The sequence below is a fragment of the Pungitius pungitius genome, chromosome 18, assembly GCF_949316345.1.
Source record: "Pungitius pungitius chromosome 18, fPunPun2.1, whole genome shotgun sequence".
Classification (NCBI taxonomy): Eukaryota; Metazoa; Chordata; class Actinopteri; order Perciformes; family Gasterosteidae; genus Pungitius; species Pungitius pungitius.
Window position 1 is genome coordinate 1,961,750 of NC_084917.1, and position 12,154 is coordinate 1,973,903.

The window sequence follows — 12,154 nt, forward strand, 5'->3', positions numbered from 1 at the left end:
CACGAGGCGCTGAAAACTGACGCAGGTTGTGGCCGTGCCGCCGGTGCAAAAGCTTGCTACTAAATAACGTCTTATACTTTTTAGCACATGTCGATAACCTTTGTGCTTGAGCGGTTAGGGTTTGTTTAGCTGGCGCTAGTTAGCTAATCCACCCTGCTACGTACACGCTAAATGCTAAAGAGGCTAAGGCTACGTCCTTTGTAGAGTAAGAGAAAACTTGCTACTAAATAATGTCTTATACTTTTTAGCACATGTCGATAACCTTTGTTCTTGAGCGGTTAGGGTTTGTTTAGCTGGTGCTAGTTAGCTAATCCACCCTGCTACTTACACGCTAAATGCTAAAGAGGCTAAGGCTACGTCCTTTGTAGAGTAAGAGAAAACTTGCTGCTAAATACAGTCTTATACATTTCAGCACATGTCGATAACCTTTGTTCTTGAGCTTCGGCTAAAACTTTCTGTCCTGCGTATTTATGCTTAAACAAGCTAAATATATTACTGTTAATATAAAGTATATTTATGTAATTTACCAACAGAATACCACATTAAAGTGTGATCTTTTTAGCAGATGTTTCTTTTAACGTCCCATTCGGGATCTGAGTTGCAGGAGCAAGTGGGAGTGAAACCGCAGGAGGTGAACAGTGGAAAGAAAAGTAATCAACGCTTCAGAGGTATCAAGGCTAAATCTCTGCTTATGAGTCTGTGGAAAAAACGCCCGACATTAACTCACCCTCTAAAGTCCGCGGCGGATTTGGAGCTGAAGGGGAAACTCTACACTTCAGCAGAAACCTGAGGTCGGCGCGGGGGGAATATTTCACGGCGCGTCGGACCGCTCTGCGGCGCGGTGAATAATGTCCGACATGACACCGTAATGCTTGTTCAGGTGAAAAACGGTTCCCCGCGCAACTTTCTGGGGCAGCGGTAATAATATTCCGTACGAGGGCGGGTGCGTGTGTGAAATATGGCGGTGCTTCACATTCATGTATTCATCCCGGGGCGATAAATTAGAACCCCCCCCCGACATTTCAATCTGACTTCCTAAACAGAGCACTTTGTCACGGGCAAACGAGAGAGAGGCACGTCGGGTGATCAGCAGAGTAATTCATGACTCTTTGGGCATCAGAAAAACCGCCGCCGCGCCACGCCATGATCTTCAGAATTAGCCGCAAAGAAACTGCAAGAACCGCCGTAAATAAGACTGAGTGCCGCTTTCACTTGAACCGATTCCTCATCCGCTCCGACTCCGTGGAACGGGTCCTTTATCTTGATCTTGAGCAGTCTACCGTCGCGCAGCAAATAAATGAGGCCGCTGCGGCCGGGCGGGCGGATCATTTGTTTGAGCGGACAATGGCGGTCGGGGGGTGTGGGGGGGGGGTTGATTTACTTACACAATAATGGCCTTTTAATTGAGCTCTTCAGCCCTTTGTTACATCAAAGCCTGACAAGTGGTTTGACAACAGCGCTTTCTTCTTCCCTCCGGTGACGGACGGGGCCCAATATGGCCGCCCCCCCCTCGCCACCCCCCCCCGCGCGCTTCTTCTCAACCATCACGACGGCACACACCCTGAAACCGGACGCCCTGCTCTGTTACAGGGAGCCGCCGCTGCGGGGGCAGTTCCATTTCTTACTTGGCAGGACCTGCGTGGCCGTTTTTATTATTTTTTTATTTTATTTTTTTGATTTATTCGAAAAGACAGAAACACAAACAAAGAAAGCAATCTCATTCACCACCTTCCAGTGTTGCCTCAGTCTGTTAAACCACAAGTCGAGTGTTATGACAGACTCTGTCTGCTCCGCTGGCTCGTCTTGAGGGAGGCGCGGAGGAGGAGGCGTGTGGAGCGCGCTGAGCGATGACAGATGTGGGACCAACGCTGAAACGCATCTTCTCCTTCTGTAAATGGTGTGGTTTCTTTTTTTGTGGGGGGGGGTTGCTTGCTGACCGTTGATTATGCAGCTGTAGCCAAGCTGCAACGCAGCCTGTGTTTCGGTGGAGCTGCATTTGGGGTTTTCTAAGTGGTGCGTGGACTTCATGACATTTATGGATGAGGGTGGTGCCGAGGGTTAGGTAAATAGAGCCATCAAAGCGGGAGGGGCAGGGGTGGGGGGGGGGGGGGGCGGGCTCTCCTCCGTGGCTCTGTTTGAGTAAACCCACGAGGTTTTCTATCAGAGTAACTTATTGAACGGGGGGGGGAATCAATGCGTGACGTGGTTCCTGGTCCAGCGCTCGGTCACAGCCGACCTCTTCTTCTTTGATTTTAAAGACAGCCTGGGGATTAATGGGGATGCGGGCGCGAGGGAGCCATTGACTTTCTGCGTCGCCATCTTTCTCTCCATCGACGCTGGGAACACGAAATGTCTCCGAGAGGACACGTTCCGCTCTCGGACAGACCGTGAGACGTCACTGCCGTTCTTTTATCGATGTGGCGGCATACCGTGTATTTACGGCCCGAGATCATGTAGTTTTAAAGAGCCCTTTCTCTTCTTTAAAAAGAATTCCATTGTATCCTTGTCCTGACAGTGCTTTTAAAAGACTTTTCCACATCCCGAAGGCGGTGTAGTTGCCCGACAGCTGCATTTCTGCCTGCTAAAGGTTTGAATGAGCACATCATAAGGAAACCATATTGCCTTTCCCTTCATCCTCAGAACCTGCTGTCTCATCTCAATCGCTAAAGTTACTCGTCATTGAGGATTTGGATGGACTCGTCTGAGCTTTGGAGGAATCCCTCTTTACTGGCCAAACGATGTCATTTGATTTGGTTTCGCGTCGCGGTACGTTCCAGCCCTGTGAGTGAGACGGATGTCGGCTCCGGATGAATCCGTGGCACAAGCCCTGAGAAATGTGATAAGCCTGACCTCCACTTTGCATCCGTCGGAGTGTTTCAAACAGCGGGGGGGGGGGGGGGGGGGGGGGATCGATGGTAAATGATTGCCGAGCTACTGTGTGGAGTGAAGGCTGCAGGCAGCGGTGGAAAAGTTTGCTTAGCGCCTCCGGGGCTGCGCAGTCACAATCAATTTCCCTGCAGCAGTCAAGCAAAGGTACTCTAGATCTCGCAAACGCCCCCCCCCCCCCCCCCCCCCAAGGTAAAAGCAGAGAGTACTTTTTTTCCCCCCGCACCACTGGATGTCAAATATCTTTACTTGTAAGGGACCGTGAATTTATATTAACAGCAAAGAATTTCAGGAATTTTATTAAAACGCCTGGAAAACCTTCCATCACAGTTTAAAATCATATGAAAAACACACCTAAAGAGGGAAGTTTATTTTGCGTGTCGGACTTCTCATTTCGAGGCATCAATCGCTTGTTCTGCTAACATTTTGCCAGGTTTTTTTTCCAGTTGTAGCCAACTAGCTTTTTTTCAGTTCATTAAAGCTGATTCCAACCTTTCAGTGGCCTAAAAAGATGCCAAACCAAAGGCGTCATGGGGACAACGTCCACTTCCAATATACATTCTACCTGTTAGCTTCCTGCTAGCATAGATGCTAACGTCCAGAGAGGGTTTCCTTTTGTCCTGTATCCATGTAACCTCAAACTTGCCCAAAAATATTTGTTTGTTGTTGTATTTTGCAAAGGTTTGAATAAAGTGGAAGGCAACAGCCTTATTTTATTGTTGAGCACTTACCTTTTTATTAACATGTATTTAAATAAAAATTGCTTTGAATTTATTTTTTATATTTTGCCTCTTAAGGCATTTAAAACAGGAACCCTGTTTTGTTTTTTTTTTCACCCGGTTGCCAGCAGGCAGCTCGGAGTAGTTGGAATGAGATCCTACTCAAAAAGCCAAATCTAGCGGGGGGTGTGAAAAGCTATCTTTGATGTCGGGTGAAATTGAAGTGAGCGGCGCGGTACAATCTGATCGCAGGCTGGCGTCCCCTGGCAGCCGGATCTCTCGTTCCGGATCGTTCCGCCCACAGGACGCGCAGGACGCATCCGTGCTGCTCAGAAAGACCCGTGTCCGCGTGCCGTTTGACGACTTTAAGAAGGTTTGTTAGACAGGTGGACGGATTTAGCAACTGGACAAACAGGCATTCATGAAAACAATATTTACGATGCTTTTACAGATGTCTTGTCAAGGAACAAAGCGTTAAAATGTGTTCCATCTGACTTTTAGCACAGTACAAACACCTCGTACAAACGACCAACTTCAGGGCGAGTCACGAGAAGTTGAAGAGAAGAGTCCCTTTGTTTCCCCGAGGCCTCTTTCTCAGCAGTAAACCTCCTCTTTCTCCGACTGATGTTCCACAACCCGACGACATCTGCACCTGCACATGGTGTCTCTTTCGGATCGGGGGTTCTCGTCCTCATCCTAGATCCTAGATGCTACGTTAGCTGCTGCTAGCTTAGCAATACCACATCTGTGAGTCAAACAGAGTTGTATCGCAGTAAATGTAGACGCCAGGTTTTGACAGGGAGAAACAACGGAAAATATCCCAATTTCAAATTGTTACAACTTGTAGTGCCCCCATGTGGCCAAACAAATAGCTACTGCAGCATTATCGATCGTAAACCGAGGCCGTTTTTTCTTTGCACACAACAAGTGACCAAATTATGCTTCCTCTGCAAATCTTTCTCACTTTATTTTACCGACTGATGCATCGAGGCTTCGGCATCTTTCTCCTCAGCTCGGCTCTTTATTCTTTTGAGCATGAACATTAGTTATTTCGGATCCCCCGAAAACACGCTTTAACTTTCCAAATCTGCAGGAGCAGCACCGGTAAATACTCAGAGATTCATCAAGTGATTTAACGATTAGATCCTTGACTCACCGATGTGGAGCGATGGACTAAGCCAACACCTGGGGAGGACAAACCACTGCCCCCCCCCCCCCTCTTAAAGCCACACAAGTGCTGTCTCCTCCACAGCGGTGCACTGTGACCTTGTTTGCTGATGAGATGCTGTTCCCAGTCTCTGCTTCTTATCACAAATTGGACATTGATGGATTGCTGAGAGTGGCTGTTTCTGCTGTTCAGAGCCTGAGGTCAAGGCGACAGTTGCTTCAGTTCTTTCTTTTTTTTTTAAACAGTGACCTAATGCTGACTTCGCCTAGTTGAGAAGTTCCAAATAATCTACATCCTAACCCATTTACCGGATTCATTTATAACCCGTTTCCCTACATTCTCACATGTGAACCATTTCCTTTTGAAGATTAAGGAGGACCCTGCAGGATATGTACAAATATCCATCAGCTAATTCACATTATGCAGCCTTTTGGCCACAGGTTATGAGGGATTAGGAATGATTTCGCACTCAATAGAGGCTGCAAAGGATTGAGAGATTCAAAGACTCTCAAACTGAGACTATTTTGGGCTGCTGCTAATAGCTCTTGTCAGCCGTAATTTTTAAGTACTTTAACCAATTCATTGTATAATTAGGTTAACAAAATTAGCTCATTGCGGAGTCAGTGGGCAGGAGGTAATGCAATAAAGTTATTAACATTCCAGATTTATAGAACCATTAATATTGACGCAATTCGTCTTTATCACATTTTTCTTCCACGGTATGAACTGAATTAATTAAAAAAAGAAAAGAATACAGACTTGAGTGACATTTTCTGCATTCTGTTTTGATTATCCTTTTTTTTTATTGCTTGGAGCAAAAGCACAAACACAAAAACACAAACGATCCGTCACTCCACAACACATGTCTGAACTATTTTTTATCGAAAGAAAACGTGTGTATATGTCTTTAAATGTCCTTAAAGTAATCATGATAGTATCCAGCTTGCAAACAGATGTGTCAACTTCAAAGGTAAGAGAATTAAGGATTTAGAAAACATGTCTTGCCTGTTTATTAGATTTTTGTCTTTTCCCGTTGGTTTCTTGTTTTGATGTCGTAATAGAGTGGGTCATGCCAGCATCATATAATGTAACAGCTGCTCACAGGGGTCGAATTGATGAAATATTTTAACATTCCCATTGTTTTATACCCTTACCAGAATGCCAAGTTAGCTGTTAGTAGCCCACGGACGTGCAGGCAGTGATCACTGGAAGACTTTGATTCAGAGGAAAAGTTAAATGAATAAAAGTGCAAGTCAAACAGAATTTATAAATGTATATATATGTCTTTATATACATATATACATATCACCTCTTTGTGGTCAGATTTGACTGAGTTAAGCCCCCAGGAAACCCTTTAAAAAACAGCTTTCTTTCACAGCTGAGTGAAGGTTGACTCATGTGACCATACGACTTATTTCCACCGCTCGCTCACTTTGTTCCCTGCACTACGACACTCACACAGTGCATTTTTAGTTTTTAATGCGGGGTTCAGGCACCGCATGCATTCCACGACACCCATGGGATTCCTCTCCGTCAAGTTGTCAGCAGGGAAAAGTTCCCACTGGAGCCTTTGGACCTTTTTTAGAAGTTTAACGAGCTGTAAATTATACCTTGTGACACAAGTTCCGTTTTTTTTCTCCATTTAAACTAACCTTTGAGTTGAAATGGTCGTATATCAAAGATGTTAAATTTGCACCTTGAGATTGAAGGGAATTATCTGAAACCTCATGTGAGATCATATCGCTTCTCTTAGTCACCGTCGACAATTTCTTATACCCACCAATTTTATGCTTCATTTGATCCGCGCATCTCCTGATCGGCCAAAACATCTAGACAATCCACCTCTTACAAATGATATCCTCCAGAGGATAAGAGGCCACACAACTTTATGCACGCACAAAAGATAGACGCGATCATTTTGTTCTCTGCGTGAAATTGAATTAAACGGGTAATTTTCTTTAGGACAGTTGGTCGTTGTCTCAAGATAAACACGCATGTCCTAACTCTGCCTTGACTCATCAAGTACGGAGAGCAGATGAACGGATGATTAATGAAGGAAATAGAAAACAAAATCAAAAGTCCTGATGACCGGCGGGTTCATGACTTATCAGTTCATAACCAATATGTTGCATATTTAATGTTATAACTACCGTAACTCTTTGGCAAAGTGAATAAAAGTTAGCGTAGCATAATTCTGAGGTACTTGAGTAGTTCTCTTTTCTTCTACTATGTACTTTCACTATGCATTTTGGAAATGTATTAACTTTTTTTACTGCATTTATGGTATAAATCGTTACTTTGCAGATTTAGACTCAGACTAAATAAAAATCATCTAATAAGTTATGAGTTCTTATTATTAAAGTAAAGTCATTTGAATGAGATCCACTTTTCACCTCCTTCAACGTTGAAGTGACAAACGCAGTAATGCAATGATATGGATTAATCTAAAATAAAGAGTTCCGCATATATTGTTTTCATTTTGATGCAGTTGATCAAATTTGATTCAGGGACATAATATACATATTTGTTTTTGTACTGTGGTATTTCCAAATATTTTTAGGGGAAGACCTCCACCGTTCAGCGATGTGATTTGTGACAGGATTGTCACTTTGAGGACGCCGTAGCTCCTCCCCTCACTCCTCCCCTTCGCCCCTCCTCTCCCCTCGCCCCTCCCTCCCCCGCGCCCCGCCCACCCCGTCCGTGACGCGGACTCTCCGAAGTCCTGCCCGTCAGTGAGAAGCAGAGGTCCGCACCGACAGCACGCAGTGGGACGTGTCTCCTGGAACACTCGGACTATATCAACTTTTTTTTTTCTTCCATGTCTCCATTTGTGCGCGTTATTCACGCAGAGGAGCTTTGTGGTTTTTATTCCCCGGGGGTTTGAAATCGGAGTATCGGAGCCGTGATGCCTCAGCTCGGAGGATTCTCCGTCCTTCGGGACCTTTAAGGACGTCCAGCTGTGTGTGTGTGTGTGTGTGTTTTTCTTATTTCTCTTTTTTTTTTTTTTGTGTCCCCCCCCCCCGCCCCGATACTTCCGTGACTGCATGGATTACATTCACCAGCCGCAAACACCACCCGGGACTTAAAGTCGAGCCTGACGCGCGTCCACCCAAAAGCGCAGCGCCCCGTCTCCAATGAAATATCTCCCTTTCGGATCACTAAGCACGCGCATCGAGCTCCCCGCGACCAGCGACCGAACCGAGCCTCGTCCCGGTGCCGTGGTGTCCCCGTTGGCCCCTCTGGACCCACTCCGGCAGGCGAAGCGGCTTCCCATCCGAGTCCTCAAGATGCTGACGGCGCACACCGCGCACTTGCTGCACCCGGAGTATTTACAGCCTCTGACGCCCGCGCCCGTGAGCATCGAGGTATTTATTGTCTTAAAAAGAAGGAGAAAAGAAGGAGAAATAAAAAATACGTCGTTTGCAAAGGAATATTTCTGGTTGCGTGGATTTGTTCCGCTGGGTTGAAATAGTTTAAATTCTAGAAGAGAATTAAATCCCAAAACAAAACGCGTCTCCAGCTCAGTGTTGTTATCAATCACATGAGCTGGTCTTTAATCATCAATCACCGCTCTCAAGTAATGACAACTGGTTTAATAAAAGCAGGAGCGATTAGGCGATTATTCTAATAGTCAATTAGAATAATCGATAATCAAGTCATTGTGTTGTGCTGCTTTATTGGAATGTTTTTTTTCTTCGTCAAATGTAAAAAAAAAATATTTTTTAGGTTTTTCTTCATTGCTCAATAAACATGTAATTAGTCAATTATTTTCATTATTGATAATTAAGTGTATAAACGAAAAAAAACTGAACTGTGTTCTTATGGTGATGAATTGACAAAATAATACTCACATTGATTGACTAATTACTTGCTAGTAACTTATTTAAACTAAGAAACTACAACCGTTAACAGACCCACGAAGGACCAACCGACAGACCTTTTATTTCTCCTTTGCTTTAAACCCCTTTTAGAAATATATTCCAGCTAATCAGAATCTTTGTTTTACTCAAGCTGGATGCCAAGAAGAGTCCGCTGGCCCTGCTGGCTCAGACCTGCTCTCAGATCGGTAAACCGGACCCTCCGTCCTCCTCCAAGCCGGCCTCCTCCAGCAGCCAGGGGGACAAGGAGTCCAGCGGCCGGTCGTCCGGCTCCAGCCTGAAGCACGGGGAGCTCCGCCCCTCCCCGGAGGACAGGTGTAGCTTCAAGCCCTACAACAAAGGCGGGGGGGACGGCCGCAGAGACGGCGTCGCGGGCGGCGGCGGCGATAAGGTCGGCTTCAGAGTGCCCGGCAATAATGTCCCCACTAACGCAAACCCCACCGGGGGCCAGCAGTCCTACCCGGCCCCCGCGGCCTCCCCCGGCTCCAGAGCCAGCAGCAGCACCCCCCCGGCACACGCTCAGCACCACCGCCACAAGCTGAGCCCGTCTCCCGGTGGCGGACAGGCGCGCACTCACACTCCTGGGGGGGAGAGTGGCTACGAGCAGGGCAGCCCCCCCGCCAGCACCACCAGCAGCGCCAACAACAATCCCAAAAAGGAGGCGGACGGAAACAAGGCCGGCCCGGAAAGTCCGCACGACGCCAACTCCAGCCACGGCCGGGCCGTCACGAACTGCAGCAACGGCAGCTCCGACGGGGGCTCCAACCACGAGGGGGGGGGCAAAGCGGAGTCGTCGAACCCCGGCCTGGGCCACGGACGCATCACGCCCATTTCTCCCTACAAGGCCGGCCAGCTCTTCCCCCTGCCCTCCCCCGGCATGGGCTACCACGGCTCTGTGGCGGGGGCGTACGCCGGCTACCCGTCTCAGTTTGTCCCCGGGATGGATCCGGCGAAGTCGGGCCTCGGCATGGGGGGGCCGGGAAAGCACCCGAGCTCCAGCCCCCTCACGGGGGCCTCCCCTCCGTCCTTCATGCAGAGCTTGTGCAGGGACCCCTACTGCCTCAGCTTCCCCGGCGTGTCCCACCTCGGCGGCGGCGGCGGCGGCAACTGCAACTCCTGCATCCACGACGCCTCCCCCGCCCTCAAGCCCAACTACCCGCTGGTGTACCCGTCCCACCCGCTGCACTCCCTGCACCACCAGAGCTCCATGTCGTCCAGCGTGTCCGCGTCCCTGTCGCATCCGCTCTACACGTACGGCTTCATGCTCCCCAACGACCCGCTGCCTCACGCCTGCAACTGGGTGTCGGCGGGGGGGCCGTGCGACAAGCGCTTCCCCACGTCCGACGAGCTGCTGGCTCACCTGCGCACTCACACGGCGCTGCCCCTGGGGATGGACGGCAAGATGCTCTCCGTTTCCTCCTCCGGGCCGGCCTCCTGCCACCTCCACCTCCCCCACCAGAGCAGCCCGGGCTCCATGCACAGCTCCCTGTCCCTCAGGGCGCCGCCCGGCCTGGGCTTAGCTCGCTATCACCCCTACAACAAGGTCCACCTGCCCCCCGGACCGTCCTCCATCTCCCTGCACTCTCTGCCCACCACGGGCCCGTACTACCCTCACTACGCTCTCTACAGTCAAAGACTTGGATCTGCATCCGCTCTGGGCTACCAGTGATACGAGTGGGGGATTATGGGAAATGCACTTATTCAAGTCGTATTGGAAGATTGATAATGGTCTGGTGTCTTTCCCTGATTGTGAAACCACGGCCCGGTTAGCTTAGCTTAGCACAAAGACTGGATACAGGGGGAAACTGCTAGCCTTACTATGCAAATTTCAACAAAATCAGCCAAGAGGCAGTTTTTTAATATCTTGTTTGTTTGATACATAAATTGACAAATTGTAAAAAGTTTCCATCGACACGATGGATCTCGAGCCGAGCAACAGTCCAGCAAATAAACTGCAGATTAATATTGTACACTTCAGTATATTTATAACTAATAAACAAACAAGATGTAACGTCTTCAAAAGGGTGCCGCACAGAGCCGGGCTAGCTGTTTCCATCTGTTTCAAGTCTTTGTGCTAAGCTAAGCTAACCAGCCGTAGCACCGCATTCAACAGACGGATCGTGTGTATCCACCAGAAAAAAAACATTCCCAAATGCCGAACTTTTGACTTCAAGCGCAACACTTTCTAAACCCCCCCCCACCCCCCCCCCCCCCCCCCCCCCCCGCCCACATCGCTGGGACACTTTTGGGCCGGAGGGGGACTTGTTGCAGGCCGATGCTCATCTGCAGGGTTAAGTGCCGTAAAGAGATGCATGTGAGCTCGACGCAGCGGACGCTCTTTTACTGTTTATTCAGCCTGGTGGTTTGCGATGATTTGTTTGGGTTTGTTATGTTTTGTTTATTCCTACTGAGAAGTTGTATTTATTTTTTACTGGGGATCTGGCTTTCCTCGTTTACTTTATGAATCTATTCTCATTTTACAATCCTCTGAGCGGACATGTTGGAAGCCCGGATGACAGATGTTTCTAAACTTCTCTCTCTCTCTGTCAATAACTCTTTAGTTTTTTTTTTTTTTTTTGTTATTATTTCCACAGAAAGTCAACAAAAATGAGATGTGATATTTTTATGTAAAACTTGGAACACCCTGTGGTGGTATCCAGTGAAAGTGGAGGTCATATTTTGTTAAATAAATCACACTGAAGATTCTGTTCCGTCTTCATTTCCTTCGGTCCTGTTCTATCATAATTCCTCTCATACGTTTGACTTATTTTCACTCAGATCAGTATTCTCTAATAACAGTCATAATTTGCTTTTTCTCATTGAAAGCGGTTTCCTTTAGGAGACAATGTGTGTGTGTGTAGCGTTGTGACTCCCTCACGCCCCGTTGTGTAGTTTAATCTACATCAGTGCACCAAGAACAGCTGTAACAGGAGAAGACGCTCCGGTTTCAGGCTTTGTGGGGTCCGTGGGCCTGAAATCCTCCTGCAGGGTGACGACTTCGCCGCTCTGCACTTCAGCCGATTGGCAGATCTGACGATGGATTTGAGGTTGTGTGTTTTTTACGGCGCTCAGGTGGGAGGGGTCGCGCTGGATTGGGATGCCACCCGTTGCTCACCTTGAGTCCCATCCAGAGGAAGCTCCATAACGACGAGTCATTGTCTCTTGATGTGTGACGTCATCACAGGGAGCGCCGTGCGTCATGTGACGTGAACGAACCAGTAAAGTTATTTAGTGCAAATGAAATTTTTTGTCTTTTTGCTGACGGGAGCCGAGTATCTAGAAAAGTGTTTTTTGAGATTTTATCATTAAAAAAAAATATTTTCACGTCAGTATTTCCGTTTTTCCTACAAACATCGAACAACTCATTTGAAAACTGCTTTCCTTTGTATAGAATATTGTGCGCTTTTGGTTAATAATGGTGCCACACATTCTTAATATTATTTGATATTTGGGGGGGTGGATTTGTATCTGTGTGCTGTTGGACTCGAAGAACAAGAACTACT

The 12,154-nt window shown here is 47.6% G+C and overlaps 1 protein-coding gene across 1 annotated transcript; it reads left to right on the forward strand.

Annotated features, from left to right (window-relative positions):
• The first annotated feature begins 7,519 nt into the window (after positions 1-7,519).
• On the forward strand, positions 7,520-11,357 carry LOC119227092 (zinc finger protein 703-like). Its single transcript, XM_037485569.2, has 2 exons — positions 7,520-8,138; positions 8,785-11,357. The coding sequence occupies exons 1-2, from the start codon at positions 7,908-7,910 to the stop codon at positions 10,318-10,320; spliced, it is 1,767 nt and encodes a 588-aa protein (XP_037341466.2). The 5' UTR covers positions 7,520-7,907; the 3' UTR covers positions 10,321-11,357.
• Positions 11,358-12,154: the final 797 nt, after the last annotated feature.